Consider the following 21,353-nt stretch of genomic DNA (forward strand, 5'->3'; position numbering starts at 1 on the left):
CAATGCTCAAACCTTTAAGCAAGGCACTTAGTTGCCCTAAACCAATGTTTTTTCCCCAATCAGTAACTACGAAAAAATTCTTTTTGAACACAACTGTATAACTCTCTTTTTGTTATCCTTCTTATAATAAAATTTCCATGGCAAATTGGAGAAATCCTTTGTCAACTCCAATCCTTTGCTTCTGCTTTGATGCCTTTATGTCAGATTAACTCATTCTTTCACGAACTTCCTCGATAAATACTGAACTTGCCTACAAATATACTTAAACATACTATTAACACAGTATTATGGGAATGTGATGATTAGCTATTCACAAAAAAATAAAAAACAACCTGAGATATGTTTTAGCAACTGAACTACGTTTTTATGTCAGAAATTTGCAACCCTCCTGTAATACCAACCGGTATTTATGTTGCCTCCTGTAATGTAAAAGTGTCAGCAAGATATCATGAATAGGTAAAACTTCACCTTTGACTTTTCCTCATATTCAGAAGCAATACGTGTATTTTGCAAAGAAACATGTAACAAAACACAACCAATGTTTACCTCTTTTGAATCCCAAACTTCTGCTCCATCATTGTACATAGCAATAAGTTTTTGATTTCCTTTCCCTGGGGCAAAACGTATCTTCTTCACCCAGCTTCGGTGTGTAGGAATCCCCCTAAGAACAGCACAGCACAAGAATTATTATCAATCGTGCTATAGCTAACACTGTGGGCAGTTACATCCCTTCTGTGAATACCACACATCATGATATGGTACAGAGAAAGAACTGAGAAGAACAACAATCCATACCAACAAAATAGGTACATCTGGCTATCCAAGATATTGTGAAAGTAAAAAGGTAGTTGTTTGTTTCAGGCATTTAATATTACTTAAAATTTTGAGAAGCCATTGCAGATTTAACATGAGAATGATATCTAGCTAAACTGAAATATTTGATAAAATGTTAATTCACCTGAAAACACAAAAAATAAGATGTAGAGAATTGTGCTGCATTTTCTGAAATTGTATTTCAAAATACTTCTGTTTTTCCCCTCAAACACCTCCTGCAGCGAAGATCACACATGAGGGACTAAAACCATTCTATTCTAACATTCATTATCACAAGCTTACCAGACACCATTTGCATTCATACCTGGATACTCTGGCTTTCAAATCCCAGAAGTTTAAGTTTCCATCAACATCTCCAAGAACCAGGGTATCCCCTTTCCAGGCAATACATGTAATGCTACCCATACTTCCCTGGAAATATTTCAGAAGCAGGACAAAATCTTATGGTAAGTAGAGCCAAATAGGAATAAACATGGAAACTTTAATATTTAATTTTTAAAAAATTGTATGAAATTACAAATGCTCCTCAGTTAAAAATTGGAAAGAAGTCTATTCAATGTCAGTGATCCCCATGGGAAATTTTGGATTTAAAGCAACAGAAATCAGCTCTCTATCTCTTGTCACAACGAAATGCCAATGTGACAGTCATCAATTATTAAACACAATACTAGCTAAAACAAAGAACAAAAATGAAACAATTCTTATCTGTGGGAATTAAAAGAAGGAATAAAAGGAAATGAAGTTTCTCCAACTTGATAGCTCTCAGCTTCATTTTATGTAGATCAGAAGTAATGGATCTGTGACATATTCATAAACTTTTCCACAGTTTTGGGATCATATCTAAACGTTACACAAGAGATTTAAACTTACATCAGGAGGAATTCTTGCACTATCTTTCACTGAGTTTCCTTCTACTGTGAGATGATAGACCTGCCCATCAGCATCTGTAAATACAAAGTGCTCCCTGGCAGAAATGTTCTGGCTCAGCTCAGATTTACTTTCGGCTTCCTGTAATAAGCTTGAAAAAGAACACAATGAGGCAGAAGTGTTTGTTTCTTGAAAGCAGAATTGCAACACTTAACTCATTTATACACTCCTGGAAAAGTTCAGGGGGCAAAAGAACAACTTTAATGGTCTGCAACAGACACTAGTTCCACTTGGTACAGTTTTCCTCGTTCTGCAGTAAATTAGAGATCAATGCCTGAAAGTTCAAGAGTGGCACAGAAAGTTGTTTTGCCTGGTATGTACTCAACAATCAGCTTGAAAATACACTGTTTTTTAGAACAACAGCATATGGGGAAATGAACAACTGATAAATCACAGCACTAAATCTGAGTCAGAAATACCTGATAACAGAAGATTCGACGCTGCTCACTTCAGTATCTGATGCAACTGTCTGCCGGGCCATGGCCTCGCGGGCTGCAAGCTGCTTCTTTCTCAGGCTTTTCAGGTTATGAGAAGGTGACCACTCCTGCAAAAATTCGTTGAAGAAAAATGAAAAATATTAATCATAGAATTACAGAACTATTTGAGTTGGAAGGGACCTTCAAGGATCACTAGGTCCAACTCCACTGCAATAAATGCAACATCTCCAACTAGATCAGGCTGCTCACAACCCCATCCAGCCCAACCTTGGACATCTCCAGGGATGAGCCATCCACCACCTCCCTGGGCAGCCTGTTCCAGTGCTTCACTATCCCTACTGTAAAAAAGCTTTTTCAGTGTTTGCTTCCAGAACTCACAGAGGAACCTGTCTGCTAATTATAATGGTTTCAATGAAGATTGCCTTCTCTGACACATTCCTTCATCATCCAAAAGACAGACAAGTATCTAGCAGTATCTCCTTTTCCTTCCTGTATTTGGTAACAGATGGGGAAAAAAAAAAAAAAAAAAAGAGAAAGCACTTACATATCTACTATAGATAAAATAATATTCTGATGCAGAAATGTTCATAGGTTTTCATACTTTCTCAACAAATTACATTTAACAAATAGCAAGGAAGATTCTATTCCTTACCAGAGCAGTCACTGCAGGAAAGTTTTTAGACATTTCTCTGAGCAGAGTGCAAGTTCTGACATCCCATATTTCCAGTGGCTTGTCTTTAAATACCACAGCTAGATACTGCCTGAAACACACAACAATTTACTATATCAAAAGAAATCTTTCCACTTTAAATTTAGCATTTTACTTCATACATTTTCCACATCCATATTCCAGAAAATGCTGATTTGAAAAGAAAAAAAAACCACCCCACAACTAAAACTCAAAAACTAAGACAGAGATGAGTAAATTAATGTGGCTCAGATCCCAATCCAAAGCTTGTGATTTCCTTGCGTTACTCAGGTGCTTAAGACTCAGTTTGAAATGAAGGTCTCCTTCAAGGCTAAAATAATCAGACATTTCTGTCAGGTTGGTGGCACTGTTCAGTTAACGTACAGGAGACAAAGTAATGAATCCAGAGAAAGCAGCAGCCCCTCTAATTTAGTCACATTCATCCCAAGTCAATGACTGCACAATCTATCAGAAAGATGCACCAAGTCTGCAGTCTGGATAGATTTATTTTCTGCTCCAGACACATGGCACCTTCCTAATCCAGTGATAAATGACCATAAAATCCTCTTACACTAAACCACTTGTCAGTCATGTCTTCAGATCTTTCATCTGTGCAGCTAATTTAGGAAAACACTTTCAATCTTCCACTTTTCACATGTTGCATGAAAATACAGACGGGTTCTATAGCTTTATGTACTCATCTCAACTTCATTAACCTCTGTTCAAACAAACTACACTTCCTTGTTCTCACTCAACTTTTTGTAGTCTCTTCATTTAAGCCAGTGCTGTTCTTAAGTATTAATATATCAGCAAGACCATTATATGGCTGAGCACTTGACCACATAAACACTTTCCAAAATATTACTATGCAAGCCAGAGAAGATTACTTTTTTTCCCTCGATTTTAAAGAAAAAAACTCTTAAATTCAACACTATTTTAATTCCATTTACACAGGAAAGCAAAGCAATCTTTTGTGATTGGATTCTGAAGCGTGTGAGAATGTCTACCACAAAAACATTTCCAACTTTTGCTCTAATACTTTACATTATGCTTTCATTAATGCTGTTACATATTCACTTATCCTTTCTGGACTAGTGGGTTTTCTTTTTTTCCCGATATTCTTGTTATTCCTATTGAGCAATGAGGACCTTCACACAATACAGTAAAATTTATTAACTTCAGAAAGGTCATAATTACTTACTTCAAATGAGACACCTTTATCATTTCAATAGCTGGCTCATCATTGCCTCTCTCCCCACGAAATGGAATGCTCCTGCCTGGAACACAATCATGATATGAACATAAAAATTTCCATGGTGGATTGGAAGGAAAAACACTTAACCACACTTACCTAGAACATCCCCAAGTGACCTGCATAACTGACATTACTCCAGTCATTGTTATACTGTATCTCAAAATCTGAATGTAAACACTACTGTGTATCACAATCCCTGACTTGCTTCTGGAGCACAACTGAAACTGATGCACCTCTTCTGTTTTGATTTAAACAAACAAACAAAAGACATTATTGAGAAAAAAATACACAATATTACCAGTTAGAAGGACAGCTTCTTTTAGCAGCTATGGAAATGCAAAAATTGAGTCTTCTACATAAGTTTAAAAAACAAATCACTTTATGCTACATAAAGCAATTGAGAATTAGCCATGCGCTGCAAGATTCAGGCTCTTCAATTAGAAATTAAATGGCTCTAGGGTTTCCCACTCAAAAATAATTTAAAATTATTATTAAAGTGTTCTCTAACATTTCAGATTTTACCTCCTGGTATTCTGCAAATAATAATCACAAATGTTCTTGGTATTCTTGGAATGGTTTGAAAAACACAAAGTTAGGCTTGCTAGCAACTATATCTTTAAAAAAGATATTTATTTTTAACCCTTCCAATCCTTTATAGAATAATCCTATTTTATTATTTAATTACTACATATATAGGGTTAGGGTTATACATACATAATTACTACAATACCAATTTTACATTCATACACATTTATGTATTTTATCTGTAAACTCCAGCGTTATACCATGCAGAAATACAAAGACAAAAACCAACAGACTACTCAACTCAGAAGAACAACCTGCAACAATGGGTTCAGGCTCTAAAAAAACACATTTGGAAATACATGCCTTTTGTCAACACGCTATACCACTAATAGAAATGTTGTCTGAATGCTCCTAAGATACTGCTGACACACATGCATATCTGAGCCACAGGAATCTCTACAAAGGTATTGTTTCAAATCTGGCTGTAGAGCACCAGTTGGAACACACACCACGTGGCTTTCACAAGGAAGAACAGAATCAATTACATTCCTCTTTATTTTTTTTCCCTTCTGTTGTCATGACAAAATAAAGTATTAACAACTTTTATTTGTGACTCCTCAGCAAATCTGACAGCCTCTTCTACAGGTGTCTCAGGAAACACCAACCTGTTGGCAGGTCCACCAGCTGCAGCTCGTTTCTTACCAGCCCTAAGTTGTTAGGTGTTGATGTGGCAAAGGAAATAAAACCAGACAAGCTGATCCATTCTATTCCCCTATGACCAAAAGAAACAATACAGAGCATATTAACTGTGATACTGAAATGGATAGAAAAGACACTATTTATTCTCATATTCTTCAAGTTTGAAAATACCACAGAGGTAATTTTCTACATTTTATGGAAATACTGTATTTGAGCATAGAAAGAAGTCAAGCATTTACAACTATGATACAAATACACAAATAAAGATTACTAGTTTAAGTTAAAACCAATGCCTTTCTTCAGGACAATGTTGGTAATAAGGTTCTTGTTGGGTTAAACAAAAATTTCAGTCAGGAGCACAGATAATTTTTATGGAACAATCCCTCATATACTCAGCACTGGAGTAGATTACCAAATCACAGACCATTGAGTGGCCTGGGTTGAAAAGGACCACAATGACCATCTAGTTCCAACCCTCTGCTATGTGCACGTTTGCCAACCACGAGACCAGGCTGCCCAGAGCCACATCCAGCCTGGCCTCAAATGCCTCCAGGGATGGGGCATCCACAACCTCGCTGGTTCTTCCCACTGTAACAGGTTGCCCATTAAGTAACTCAGATTTTTAAGCACAGAAGAAGGGAGAAATATTCACGGACAGCAGGGTGAGAAGACAGGTATCTTGCTGTCTAGAGAATGGAGAAACAGAAGTGATAAAACAAGGGAGGCCCTGAACACATTTCACAAGCTATCAGAAACAAACTAACAGTCTGTATTATTTTTTCTGCTCCTTTAGATCACGCAAAGGCAGCCACAAACCAAAACGCCTTCAAGTTGTAAAGTTACAATGTTTGTAACAATGTAAATACCTTTGGGTCCCGTCCCACCCTTCCCCACTGTCCACACACACTGCCAGTAGGAATATCTGAGTGCTCAATCTGTGAATTAAATCAAGTACTAATCTGAAAGAAAACTGAGACTGTCCTAAAATACCTTTCCCTAAATTAATTTCAACAGGGATTAAAGGGTTAAAGTTTTCCTCAAATCCTTCAAACACTGATTACTTAAAAACTATCTCCAGGAGAGCTCACTCTTTCATTACATCATTTCTAACATCCAGGTCTGTTGTAGGGAATACGTGTGAAATATGTAACACATATTTATAATTTTTATCTATAAATCCAATTTACATTGCATTGAGTAGAAGTTTCCTAAACACAATTTAGAGCAGGAAAAGCAAAAAATCATTCCCGTAACATTTTATACATAAACTATATACATAAACTATAGCCATATTTATCTTTCTTTTCTTCCTAATTCAAACTACTACAACAACAACAACAAAAAAAAGAAAAAAGGAAGCATTACTTCCAAGTCCTCAAGAAAAGCTTAAAAATTCAGAATCCAATCTTTTTCCCACCAAGACAAACAAAAGTTTAACCAGAAACTTCAATCATCATTAGAAATACACAATTATTAAGCAAAACACTACAAGAAAGACTGAACAGAAATCTATGATTGCAATGTCTCTCATTTCAAGCCTCCAAACAGTCCTGAATACAGGGGATATTCTGAAGTGGAAGAAACATTAATTCTGACACCTTGGCAATCTATTATCTTTTATTCCACTGTGCTTTTTTGGGAAAAGCACAGAATGCTCATAATGCATTGTTATTGACAACAGTTATTCATCATTCTCTCTCAAAGACCTGAGGCATTTTCTTCCCCTCACTCATCTGCACAGATATAACACCACAAGTCCTTTTGTTTGCTGCCAGCTGGCCATGTGTCAGTGCCAATAAAGGTAACAGAATCCAAGGGCACCCATCATCAAACACAAACCTCAGCCTAGCTAACAGCTTGCACCTGAAACAATACAAATTTTTGTTACTGTCCTACATGTAAATTGAGAAATTTGAAGGAACTACTTATTCACCAAATTAAGGAAGACAGTGGTTTACCTTTTAATGAAGGAAGCTACTGATGCCTTCCCTATTGCAGTAATTCCATTTGCAGGATTTCTCCATAAGAGACCACTTTATTTCCTAGAACTACAGGTTACGTTCAGCTGCAATCTGTTTCTCAAATAGCATCTACTCTTTCAAAATGTAAAATTCAGAGATTCTAGACATGCAACTTATTTCAGTTACTTTGGGTGTAAAACTCAGTTGTTCTGATGAATGGTTTCATTGCAGAATTACAGAGTAGACGAAGAATTACAGAGTAGACGAAAATGGATAAAGAAACAAATGACATTTCTAGCTGGGAAAGAATTGCTGTGATCTTACAACAAGGCAGCTGTTAGTTCAATTAACTATAAAAAAGAAAGAAAGAGGTAAGAATGGAAACAAAACTAGGAGATGTACAAACTTTTTACAGTCCACTTGAACCCTTTTATACTCTGCTTTTCACAACCTCACATAATGATGACTTTGGAATTCAGCTCTGGATTGGCAGATTTCATTGCTATGCCACTTAACACTCATCAGACAATACAAAACACACAGAAAGAAGTCTAGCACGCCAACACCTGTATGGCAGAAGTGGAAAACATTTTATTTATCTTACCCTGGGCAGGATTTTTTTTTTCTAGAAGGTGATGAATGTTTGCAGAACAGTTTCCCAAAGGAGAATGAGTGTAAACTCAACTGTCAAAACTTGAATGTAACTCAGCAACCCTTGAGTTTTGCCTGCAGGCCATCCTATTTATAGCCAGTGGGGCATTTTAATGTACACATTGAATACATTTTCCTCTGCACTGAAAATGTACTATCTTCACATATCTAACCTTAGTTTGGATATAAGGATAAAGTTTTTTTACAGTAAGGGTGGTGAGGCACTGGAACAGGTTGTCCAGAGATGCCCCATCCCTGAAGTCACACAGGGTCAGGCTGGACAGGGCTCTGAACACCTCATGGAGCTGTAGGAGTTCCCTTCCATTGCTGCGGAGTTGGACCAGACTGCCTTGAAGGGTCCCTTCCAATTCAAATGATTCTGTGATTCTACCTCATTAATGTACAAGAATAATTTAGATTGCTCAACTTAGAAAAAAAAAAAGTTGTAAGAATCAGTTATTGCATTTGTCTTCACATTCCATTTATCAGTAAAAAATATTACATTTCTCTGTGTCTTAATGGAAGACTGACCTCCTGCTCACAGCTTCTTTTTCCACACATGCTATGATCTCTGCTGTTTTTTGCCCACTAATGCTCCAAGCTTAGCCTGATTGAGTTTTCATCTCTGTGGACTCTGAAGCATTACTGCTTCCTCCTGCCTTGTACTCCTAATAGAAAGCAAATTAAACTCAAAGGAAAACTAATAATCCACACAGTCCCAGTGAAATGGTAAAGTAACAGCCATGAACAGAAATAAATACATTCAAAAAAAATAACCCACGTGTGACCAAATAATCTAGCTTGGAAGAAAAGAGCACTAATCTCCAAAAGGTGCAATAATTGCTGGTATCTAGAAAACTTACTGGCTATTATTTTAGCACAACTGACATGTAAAGGATGGCTGCCAATATAAAGACCCTTAGTTCCATTACATTTTCTGTGTATACTACAAGGCACTGAGTTATAATTACAGGGCATTATTAACTACACGCTAAAATGGTGCTCCCTGAAGGTGTGTTTTCAGTTAAAACTGACACAGAGGCAATATGCAAATTATCTGCATTTCAGAAGTAAAGTAAGAATTCCCACTGAAAGAAAAACTGTTATGCTCCAGGAATATTAACTTAACATAACCACAGTGCTTTTTTCTACATGGCTTAAAGCGCTCCCGGGAACTTCTGAAGATTATGTAGAAAGTCACTCTTGCCATTAAGGGCTGGATTGAGAAACTGAAATAAATATTTAAAGGATTTAATGACTGAGCTTTGAACAAAATTCACAATCACTTTGTGTTCTAAAAATACCACCTGGGTGAGGACAACTGCTAAGGAAGGCAATGCATTCTGAACACTTGTTAAACATTGCAGAAATTTTGCAACATGAAAAGCACCTCCTAACAGCACTCCCAGTCACTCCTGACACTGACACGAACTGGAAGAAAAAGAAATATGTTCTCAAAGCTGCCTCTCCAATTTTTATTCTTATTTTTTATTAATCTGTGAAGCATCAGTGGTGGTTTTAATTTTTAATTCTAGAAACTATTGTGAAAAAAAAAATCAGCATCTCTCCAGGCTGCATAACAGAATATAAAATTAGATTTATATTCTAAGTATTCTTCATGGCATTAAACAAACAAAAAAAAACCTAACTCAAATGGATTAAAACAGAAAGAGGAATTCTATTTTTGAAGTGTTTGCTAATCACACCACAAATGCAAATTTGCTTATGTGATTTTTGTGGTAGATTCAAAGCAGTTTTACATAATGAGCTCTCTCAGATGAAGTTATTCTCAGACAGCTCTGTTCCTCTTCTCTTTTTGTAGAATGAACAGTAAAATGAAGACCTTAGTCTTAAGAAGGCTTCAAGCCACAACTCTGACATAAACTTAACTAATATTGCTACTAAAATATTTTTATTTCCCTTGGTTAATCCTGTCTGAAAATACACATCTGGTCAGCACCATCTTGAATATTTTTGCCATTAGTTACATGAATAGTTATTCCATTGTGTACACACAAACACCACGTGCAACAGGTTTCAAACTGACTCTGTTCCTTAGGATAGCTAAATCCTGAGTCCTGTATGTAGTCTTCAAAGTCTTTGTGTGATTTTTAATGATAAAATTGTTTGGACTTCAGTTAGGTATAGAACTATGTTAACAGCAATTTCACAAGTGAGCAAAGGAAATAAATTCTGATGTACAAAACAGAATTATTTCAAAGTACACAGTGTGCTAGTCAGGACTATCAATAAGACACTGAAATAGTTCTTGTGCTAAAAAGATTTCTTTGTACCAAAATGTGCAAAAGAAATGGAAAGTAGCTGACACACACACACTAGATCAGAAGGAACAGAAAAAATTCAAATATTTATAGTTCAATGGATTTTTCACTCTAATCTCAACACTGTTCCTGCTTATATGAAGATACCATCCAGTCAGACTGCTCAACAGGCAATTACTTGGGTGTCATTAACAATGAAATAAGACATCACACTTTGCTTTCAACGCATTAGATGTTTTAATTTTTGGCTCCCTGAAGGGTTATGCTAGGAATTAAACTCTTACTTGACTTCGCAGGAATGGATGCTCAACTCTTTGTGTAATAGTCCACTTGTAAGGTGAAATACCAGGACAGAGCCATTACTTGTACCTATTAAAAATGATTTAATAAAATAAATCACAGAATATTCAGACTTGTTTTATTTTTCTATTCCATATTTTAGTGAAAATGCAGGATTTACAGCTATTTCTCCTTTCTGCCACTTTTAACTACAGTACTCTACCCAATTTTAGAAAAGGTATTTTGATTTCTAGCTCCCAAACCTCAGATTTCATACCCTCCAAGATTCTGCAGCCAGCAAAATCAGTTTGAATAAATGAAACAGTTTCACTTTCCTGAACCTATCCGTAGAGCCTACGGAAAGCCTGTTGATTCTTCCTGTATTATCACAAGGCATCCAGATGCAGGAAAACAGGAAGGTTTTTTTGTTTGTTTGTTTTGATGACTCAAAGATGAGCAAATGTCTTAAGGAAGAGTATTAACTGTTAATCACCAATAATCCAAGGGGAAAATCCCTGCACAGATTTTACCAAATCATTAAAATAAGTCCACTTTCTCACCCATGAAATAATGACCTTCTGGTAACATATGACTGTATTTGTATTTAATCCAGAATGCATAATTTGCAGAGTAATCAATAAAACAGTCAAGATACTTACCAACAGCAAGGAGTGGCTCATACTGTTTAATGTTTTTTGTTGTAAGAGGTGGGCACATGCGGATAGCAAATGGAGGCAAAGGAAGGCCTGAAAGAAGTCCAGTCAGCAGGAATTTGAGATGAACTTCTTGCAGAAAAGAACTTTTCAATTGCTCTTCTCCAGCAACTGTACCCTGCCCTGCTAAAAATTGAAGATCTTGTCAGTATTCAACTTTAATCTGAGATTACAGAAAGTATCACAGGAGTTTATAAAAGAAAAACTACAAGTAATTTTACAAACTACCAAAACTTCTCTGAAGAGGCATTTCTTCTTGTTGAACTTGGTATGATAAAACTTTTTGGAGCAATGTACCTCAGCTCATTTCACCAATATTACAATCCTAACTTTCTTCCCTAACACTGGAAAAAAAAAATAAATTAATTAAAAAAAAATTAAAAAAAAACAAGACATGAAGGAAGATGGGCTCAAGAACAGGTGGGCCCTCTGAAGATGGGTACAAAACCCATCTGCTGCCCACCTGCTGCAATCAACTATGCAAGTCCAAGTGTCATCAAGTACAAATTAACAACAGCTATGAGACCAACAACTAAAGAAAATTCAGATCAGAGAAAAATCATGCTCTAAATATCCTCTTTCCAAAAGCAAATCCAAATCTGCACCTTGAGGAGCACCAGTCACTTTTCCACTAATAAATTAGTTTTAAAAACATGAAGGTAACCATTTTTTGGAAGTTCTTTGTGGAACACTTCTCAGTACTGATATTGCCATCTAGATTTCACAAAGATGGATTTTATCAAACAACATTGTCTTCATACAGTTAAGAATACATCTAAAAACAAAAGGGGTTTGGGGTAAATTCCATTTTAAATTCCATTTTTTTCTTAGAGTAAGTGAACTTCGAATGTTGGTCTTCAACAGAATAACCTCAAAATTATTAATATTTTCTAACAGATGGGTATTATGTTTCTTTTCTTTTAGAATTAGTACTTAATTTACACACAAAATAATTCTAACATATGCAATCTTAAACCAAAATGTACAATGATTCAAAAATCCTAGAAATCAGTAATATTAGTAGAAAATACTCTTACCTATCATGTTGTCTAATGACAGGTCAGGAAGTTTATTTTGGAATGCTCCTACAGGAATTCCACAGAATGAGACTGGGGAATACAAAGGTGATGCACTTGAACTGCTGCAAAAGAAATGAAAAGAAACTCCTGATGCAAACTGATCACTTATTGACTCAGGTTCTTAGTTTTGCTTTCTCCACAGGCTGCTCTCTCACTTACTGCTTGCAGAGTATGTTGACAAGACTATACCCAACTCTTACCAGCAGATGATGCAAACAGAAATACACACATCTCAAATTCATGTATCCTTTGCTCTGAAGTGCACCTCATCACTCAGTGGAGGCTTTTCAATGTATTAGAGTTATGCTAAGAAATACAGCTAAGAAAGATTGCTATGCATATTAAAAAACAGATTTCCAAACCTTCTTACATCAATTCCAGATAAAAAAACCTATAGCTGAAGCAATGCCTTTCATGTAAACAAAAGAAACACAACTGCCTTTGTATACTCAAAGCTGCAACAAAACCATGAGCTAATGGAGGAATACTCCTTAAGTAGCCATTAAAGACTCTGCACCAACTAGAAATATGCACTGCTGTTCATTGCAATCACTGAGCCAGATTCCTCCAGGCTCAGAGCTGCTTGTAATATAACATTCTGCTGGATTATATAGCCACAACAAAAAATCAATGCTTTGGAAATGAGCCTAGGAATCCAACAAATACATCCCAGCAATGCATAGATCCTATACAGCTATACTGGTTATACACCACAGTGAATCCATCTAATAATATTTTTGGGAATGAGAAGATAAAAATGTTGCAACACTGATGTGCAACAAAAGAAAATGTTAATTGTTTAAAATATTAAGAAAAGTATTTCTGACATTTAAAAGTATATTAAGTATTTTTTTAAATAACAACAAGTTATCTATTTTATCCAATAATATATTAAAGGTTTAGTACAACAGAATAACCTTGATATGTATGAGAGGCTGCTTAAAACCTGAAATTGTAAAAGCTTCATATGTAAAATCATTAACAGTTCACACAGGCATATTCAAGCCACCTACTGTGCATTCACACTGCTTTGTGTCAAACTGACAAATTGCAAATGATTGAAACTAAGGGCTCCAATCCTGAAGAAAATGATACAGTTTGCAGAAAGCCAGATTACAAGAAAACGTTCCCCTGAAATAATGTGAATATTCATTCCTATCTTTTGTTTCCTTATTCCAAATGTCTCCCTCATCCTTGCATTCATACACAAGTATAGCACATGTCACACACAGAAGCACACCACCATTACTTTCAGAATATAATAAAATAGCACTTGTAAATACATCAGATGGAAACTTTGATCAGAAAAACGAAGTCATTACCTGTTACGCAGATTTTTGCTGGCAATACTGGATTTTAACTCCCAGATCATTACCCTGCCATCACTGACAATGAGAGCTGCAGAATTCTCATTCACTGGGCAGCACACCATACTGAATGGCCGAACTGTTTTTGTTACCCTAATTGCATCACATTGACTTCTTAAATCATAAACCAGCTCCTGAACTGGGTCTGGATCTGTAACATCAACATGCCACAACAAGCAATTAGATCAGAAAACATACAAATATCCACAAAGTAAAAAAATTAAAAATAAATAAAATAAATAAATTTGGTAGAACACAGCCTAAATTTACTGAAGACAAAAAACACTAGGAAAGTTGTAATTCACCACTCTGCACAAGGCATGATGGCTGATACTAGTGCTAACGTACTGAATAAAATGCCTTGAAGTTGATTTCTTGCCATTTTTAACACATAACTTACCTGGCTCTTCATTTGGAATTCCAGTTGCAGAGCAGTTAGATCTGCGAACTCTCAAAGTTATACAACCATTTTCATGTAGGCAAAATAAGCCATCACGCTGAAAACAAGGAATTACCTACACAAAGAAAACATATTATATAAGGTTAAGAAAATTTGACCTTTGCAAAAAACTCTTTAACTAAACATAAAACTCAGAATGAGTATGTAAGTCACCAAAAAATTACCATTAAATCATCATTTCAATGAATTTCTGTAGCTACACTACTTGTAATGAAGGAAAAGTCAACAATCTGTGCCAGGAAAAAGTTAGAGGAAAAAAAAAATAATCAGGCAAGAGCACAATAGTGTTTAAGACTGATATGATTTTAAGTTTGATTTCTTAAAATCATTATTCTTAAAGAGAAATTTTTAAATCAAATAGTAAAACTACACTATGGCATATTCATGTACCAACAGATGGCTTTGAGAACTTCAGTGAGCTGTCTGAATTGTTTGAATTCCTTCTTTAAACTTGTATGCAGTCTCTAGTTATCACTTTGTTTTAAAACATTATGTTTTGGTAACAGAGGTGTTCAGAAAGGGTGGTCAGGCACTGGAATGGACTGCCTAGGGAGGTGGTGGAATCACCGACCCTGGGGGTGTTCAAGGAAAGACTGGATGTTGTGTTGAGGGACATGGTTTAGTAGGAGCTATTGGGAATAGGTGAACGGTTGGACTGGGTGATCTTTTAGGTCTTTTCCAACCTTGGTGATTCTACGATTCTATGATTCTATGATTAAAGATGATCATGAAAATCACTGAAGATGTTCATGAGAATAAAGATACTTTGATAAGATCTCAGACTAGATGCAGACATCCAGTTAAGCAAAGGCAAACACCCAAGGAACTAGTATTAAATTCTGGATGAGCAGCTTAACCAGAAGGGAATGAAATGCCTATTCTTCACAGCATTGTTTCCATGCTGGCAGCTTCTGCAGCAACAAAAGGAAGCAGGTTTGCTACAGACACCAGAACACTAAGTTAAACAGCAGTTGGTACAGAGGATACTTCTCCTGATGAATATATTTCTTTTCATCCCCTAGCATTAATCAAAATGCAACAATCAGTAGGTCGTGAACTTATAATTCATTTCAATGATCCATTACAAACCAATCCAATTTTCGTTACCTGTAGGAAAGGCACACCTGTTCTTTCAATTGCAATCACACCCACTGTCTGATTCACTTCCAAGTCAAGAATCAGAATTTCTCTGGGATAGAGTAACAACATGTAGTTCCTTTTGGAAGGCAAGTAGGATAACTGAAGGCAGTCATTGAGTGTCACAGATTCAGCACTGCAAAACATGAAAAATAAACTTTAAGTGGCCCACAAAATGAAAGCAACTTTCTTCAAGTTAGGTGTATAAAATTCAATGAATTGCATGTATGCAAGTCATGCTGAAGAAAATTATTCTTACACTGTGTTCAGTTTGGACATGTTCTTAACTGATTTAATGCCCTTTTTTAAGGGTTTTTTGTTTGTGTTGATCACATCTGCCGTACACTAAATCCCCATTATCAGCTTCTGTCTCCAGGACTATAAGCCACCTTGTGTTTGTAGTCACTTTCCCATTCCTCTTCTCCTTATCTGATATAAAATCAATGACAGTCAGAACTTTCATTCAGAGCTCAGGGATATCAAAAGAGAACAACATCCAGCTTTCCTTAAAGGCTGTATTTGCTTTATATGGCAATAAGTGATTTTTTGCAAATAAAGGATATTTGTCTATATCATAAATAGATGTGACTAAAAAAACCAAATCACACAGTGTAGATATTATATAAAAATATTATATTAAAAAGAAAGATGTTACTAAAATGAGGGACCATTTTTTGAAAGAGGGCATCAACTGAATCTCAATTAAAAAAACAAAGTTGAATAAGCATGAATTAAAAGAAGCCAAGGACCTTCCTCACAGATGCATCTTACTTTCAATGCCATGAAGACAAACAATAGAAATTATGACCAGCCTACATACCCCACAACACATGTATTTTTTTCATATTTAATTAGATTTAGATAATTAAATTATATTCAGTCTAACAGTAATCTAATACTACTTACTGAACACAGGCATTAAAAAAACGTATCCATAAAGAAACCTACCTTGGTTTTTCATTACTGATTAAGATTTTTACTTTATCAAGGGCCTTCTTGGCCCCTGTAGTAGCAGCCAGCCTATGAGAAGGACTGGAATGGGGACTGGAGATGTAAACCTTCTTCCCTGAGCTGGCAGGAGCTTTGGAAGGAGAGAAGTCAGAGATGAACACTATCCCTTCACTGGTAAGCACTGTATGGGGAAAAACAATTATTACAAAATGCAATCTGCAATTTTATTTTGGCATTTTACTTCAATAAAGTTTTGGTGGAGATAAATAATAGCCTAATTAATGCATTAACACAGAAAACTCATAATTCTAGACAACAGGCACCTTCTACTCAAAGAGCAAAAGATAGCCCACTACCATTAACGAAAATGCATAAAAAGCAATTAATTTCAGAATTAAGTCAGTATTAAAAAACACAACACTGCGTGGATGAATGGTAGAAATTTCTTGTTTGTCACTCCATATTTGTTCAGTACAGTTATTCTGTCATCAGCTATTGTTTGTTAAGTCTCACAGTACCAACAGAAAGTAGAGTTGCCCAAAAAGGCTGCATAACCATTTGATCTTCTCATTGCTCAAAGAACCATTAACACATGCTATTTGTGTGGCAGGATAAAGATTCAGCTAAACTGTGAAGATGTAGCTAAGGTTTTACTACATGTTTATACTGCAAAGCTCTTTTCCCATGCTGAATGGTACAACAGATATAAAAAAAGAAATCACAGCTACAAATCCTGGAAACTGCAGTTTGTCTCTTAACACATCAGGAGTGATCAACATAAGCTAAAAATAGTGACTCTTATTTATCTTAGTTTCTTTCCACTAAAACCTGAATTAGCACACACTACATCCCCCTTATCATTTGAATTGTTTCTGAAACTGATACTCACATTCCTCCTCTAACAAAAACTTCTGTTCAAGACACTGTTCAGTTGAGGTCTGTTCTTATCTCACTGAATCCTCTCTCAGCATCCTATTATTTTATAGCCTTTTATATCAGTTCAACAGGGTTCTCTATGCCTGGCTTCCTCTCCAAGGTGCATTCCAACTTCTTTATGAAATCACAAAGGATTCTTTTCAGATCTCTATATTTTCTGTTCATGAGCACTTTTGCCCTCCCCTCTCCCAATTACAATTTATTTTAGACAATCTCATAGAGGCCAAAGACTCCCTGTCATCGTTTAGAGACTTCTTCCTAGCATTAATAACCTAATCCCATCTATTCCATTACTTTAATCTCAATTTCTCTATCTACTTTGACATTTTGATCTCACATTTTTCCTGGTCACACCTGCCAACTTCCTTCCTATGTTACTTAGAGCACGCCTTTTTTCCCCTCCCTTACAGCTCCCCTCAAATTTGAACTAATGATACTATATCCTATAACACAAGTATCCACAATTCTTGACACAATCATACAGACATTTTGTTTTTTTGCTAGCTCCAATTAACTAAAATTACATCTGTCTTTTCTTATTATTTTATACAAACAAACTTACGTGCTAAGTGGGATGGATCAAATGGGTCAAATGAAAAAGACAGAATATTTTCTGCATAACTTTTCTTCCAAAGTTTGGTGCCCGTGTCTGCATTCCACAGCACAATATAGTTAGGTGGGTGAACTGCAAGCAGTAAATCTCTAGAAGCATCCTGATTCCACAACCACTGCATGTCTGTCAAAAGAAAGAAGGACCAGTAAACACCCAAATTAATTTTCAGAAAAAATCTGTTCTGTTTTAAAACGATTCTTTTTCTGTAATACACTGTGAAAGGCAACTTGTTAGTAACAAGATGTACAGAAGTCTTCTGAAAGCATTCTTCTCTGTGGTTTTATCGGTCATACCCTTCTATTTCTATTAAGTGCATTAAGACTATTAACAGTATAGAGAAGAAAACATCTGTTTCCAGGTCCAATACTAACACCACCCCACTGTCAATCTGAGATGGCGCATGGTTCTTTTCATCGCAACTGACATAGTTCTGTACAACATAAATACAGAGTGATGTTTCAGATTGAAATTCACTGGCTGAACTGAGCCGAGGATATGGACTTGTCCATGCTACTCTGTAAAGCAACCTTCAATCAAACATCATGCATTACCTTGTATTGGTTTTGCATGTTCTTGTATTTCACAGCGAGCTGTTCCTGTTGCCACATCCCACACAATTATTTTACCAGTAGCATCAGCAGAAGCTAAACGTAAAGAATATGGAGAGCCAATATTGTGATGATAATTTTCTTTAGCCCATTTAACCTGAAGACAGAGATGAAAAGTGGTCAAATGAGAAAAACACATACAACAGAAATCCAACTTAATATTTTTCAGATTGACGAACAAACAATAATTAACTCACCAAAAAACCATAGCAATACTTGATAATATCCATTACTGCATCTGCTATCTCTATGCCATTGAGCATGCCACCACTACTGATTTTCATACACCACTTTCTGGTTTGGGATTGCATGCTGCACTGGCTTGCAGGAAGATGGCAATACACACGTAAATTAGGTATCTTGACATACAAAACATTCTGTCTGCAAGTCTGCAGAGATAACACTGAGATAACACAAGGAGATAACACTGACTCCTTCCCTAAATATTCAATCCAGAATTGTTTTGCTACTTGCTGCTGACAGAGAACAAAGATGCAAAAGGAGTAAATAAACCTTAATACTATGCTAATATAAATTCAATTACTACAAAACTGATCTTGCAGCTACCTTGTTGTATTTTGTCCCCATAGCTGATGGAGAAAGGGTTAGGTCAAACACAACTCTTTCTGCAGGTATTGAAAAGGTGATTAGGTAATACAGTTGATTGCAACAAAAGTTAGATTTATAACTGCACCCAGGGCCCTGTGCTACCCCTGTCAGAGGACCAGGATGCCTTATCAGCCCTGTTCATTAAGATGGAGAAAGAAAAACCAAGGCAGATTTCAATCCACTTTTTTTGCGATGCATCAAAAAATCTTTCCTGTAATTACACTTTCATTTGTAAAAGCACTCCTTCAAGCACTCTTTGCAAAGCTGGAAAAAAAAAAATAAATAAAAAAGGTATAAACTACTCTGTACAAATTTATCAGTCTCCCAAGAACACAGAATTACCACCCTGACAAACGACATGGGATATTTTTCAATGCAATTGCTGGCTATTCCAGATGCAGCTGTAACACAGGAAGACTTAAAAGATCAATAGCTAAATAGACTGCACAAAGTTTATGAAACAACTGCTTCTTTCTTTTTTAAAAACAGTGGTGTGTTTTGAAATGTTTCAAAACTGAAGCATGAGGATTTGAGGAAGAAAACTGTTTGCTGGTGTGAACCTCTGCTACAAAGATTTGAACAGTCAGACAAACATAGCAGATCTCTTATATATCTCCTCCAGTCTATATAAGCTATTAGCAGTTATAAACTCTTAAAAAAAATAAATAGAAACAGGACTTGAAGAATATTTCATACGCATATAAAGATATCTACCAATGATCACAGCTCTCAAATAATCTCTACTTAAAGTGGAAAAGAATTTCAGTCTTTTTCTTCACAAATAAGCCAATTTCTTACAGTCTGTTTCTGATAATAAGTCACCAAAGAGTGGATGTGAAAAACGCATCTTGTAAGTTACATAGAAACTACTTGGACTACTGAATCTGGTTTCCTATTGAAACAGTTACTCCTCAAATCTGAACATAACTGAAGTACACTAAAATGCTATCATTTCCTGATAGATGTCTTATTCGTTTTCAACGCTAGCCCAGAAACAACTGAGGCTAAGGGGATGCTTGCCCAAACAAGCTGCCAAAAGGTACGACAGGCTCTGGTTAACTGGTTAATCTTTTATGTGTGAAAAATGAGAAACAACCTCTCCCTACTAAGAGTCAAATATGATTTTATAAATCTAAAAGTCTACCGCCAGCCGCAGTCCCAATTTGAGTATGTGTGGTTTGACAATGACAATTTCAACTGCTTAGAATATGTGATTATGTAAACATATATGCAATATAATTTCAGTTATTTGAAGTGATTAAACATACATGTCTGTATAGGTACGTACACCATATGTATACCAGAGACAAGTGATACACCTCAAATCATGTGCACCTCACCTTGACAACATTTGCTTTGTGCCTTTCCAGAACCTGCAAAGTCTGGGCAGTATTGGCATCCACCACCAGCACGAGGGAATGGCATCCGTATGCAATCAGACCCTGCCAGCCCCTAGGAAAGCACATCTCATCACCAAACCGGCAACAAACAGAGCAAGCAGCACTTCACATCATAGAATCATAGACCTGTAGAATGGGCTGGGTTGAAAAGGACTAGATTCATCTAGATTCAAGCCTCCTGCTATGTGCAGGTCACCAACCAGCAGACCAGGCTGCCCAGAGCCACATCCAGCCTGGCACTGAATGCCTCCAGGGATGGGGCATCCACAACCTCCTCGGGCAACCTGTTCCAGTGCCTCACCCCCCTCTGTGAGGAAAAACTTCCCTCTAATATCCAACCTAAACCTCCCCTGTCTCAGTTTAAAACCATTCCCCCTTGTCCTATCGCTATCCACCCTCTTAAACAGCCGCTTCCCCTAACATCAATACAGAGGCGGGTGTTTTGTACCGCCAGGAGGGATCAGCACTGCATCAGTGACCATTCTGCATCGTGGGGCTGGGAAGGGATGAAGCACCGCCTCCCCCGTAGCCCCACACCCGTCCCCGGCCCGGCCCCTCTCACCAATCCGCCGCCCCCCGGTTGGACGCGCTGAGAGCGCCCGTCAGCGTCCGCGCCGACAGCTTGATGTTCACTGTGAAGGGCTGCATGGCGAAGCGGGCAGCACCGATCCCAGCCCCGCTGCCGACAGCCTACCGACCACGGCCCGACCCGCCGCCGCGGAGCAGGAAGCGCAGCACCGCCCCGCCCGCCGGTCCGCCCCGCCGGGCTCCGCCGCGCCCCGCGCCTCGAGAACGGCAGTTCCGGACCGCCCCGCCTTTTGGAGAGCATATTCCGACCGTCGGGCCCAGGGCGGGGTTCATAGAATCATAGAATGGCCTGGGGTAAAAAGGACCACAATGACCATTTCGTTTCAGCCCCCCCCGCTATGTGCAGGGTCACCA

General features: G+C 37.1%; 1 protein-coding gene across 4 annotated transcripts in view; it reads right to left on the reverse strand.

Moving 5' to 3' along the window:
- Window positions 1–21,115, reverse strand: part of WDR11 (WD repeat domain 11) — a 34,145-nt gene extending 13,030 nt beyond the window's left edge. The window contains exons 1-18 of one of the 4 annotated variants that reach the window (XM_042818563.1): window positions 20,974–21,115; window positions 20,352–20,463; window positions 18,346–18,499; window positions 17,744–17,917; window positions 16,243–16,426; window positions 15,265–15,430; window positions 14,098–14,212; window positions 13,653–13,848; window positions 12,289–12,389; window positions 11,198–11,374; window positions 10,544–10,628; window positions 5,332–5,438; window positions 4,088–4,163; window positions 2,851–2,959; window positions 2,181–2,305; window positions 1,705–1,852; window positions 1,139–1,245; window positions 547–661 (exon numbers count right to left, since the gene is read on the reverse strand). In XM_042818563.1, coding sequence (XP_042674497.1) covers window positions 547–661; window positions 1,139–1,245; window positions 1,705–1,852; window positions 2,181–2,305; window positions 2,851–2,959; window positions 4,088–4,163; window positions 5,332–5,438; window positions 10,544–10,628; window positions 11,198–11,374; window positions 12,289–12,389; window positions 13,653–13,848; window positions 14,098–14,212; window positions 15,265–15,430; window positions 16,243–16,426; window positions 17,744–17,917; window positions 18,346–18,499; window positions 20,352–20,463; window positions 20,974–21,059 — 2,337 coding nt within the window. In that variant the 5' untranslated portion in view covers window positions 21,060–21,115. Of the gene's footprint in view, window positions 1–546; window positions 662–1,138; window positions 1,246–1,704; window positions 1,853–2,180; window positions 2,306–2,850; window positions 2,960–4,087; window positions 4,164–5,331; window positions 5,439–10,543; window positions 10,629–11,197; window positions 11,378–12,288; window positions 12,393–13,652; window positions 13,849–14,097; window positions 14,213–15,264; window positions 15,431–16,242; window positions 16,427–17,743; window positions 17,918–18,345; window positions 18,500–20,351; window positions 20,464–20,973 lie in introns of all 4 variants that reach the window. The other 3 variants (XM_042818560.1, XM_042818559.1, XM_042818558.1) reach the window with 3 other exon arrangements.
- Window positions 21,116–21,353: the final 238 nt, after the last annotated feature.

This window comes from Centrocercus urophasianus, unplaced genomic scaffold (genome assembly GCF_019232065.1).
Source record: "Centrocercus urophasianus isolate 14NV4802_14NV808 unplaced genomic scaffold, USGS_Curo_1.0 seq_17, whole genome shotgun sequence".
Classification (NCBI taxonomy): Eukaryota; Metazoa; Chordata; class Aves; order Galliformes; family Phasianidae; genus Centrocercus; species Centrocercus urophasianus.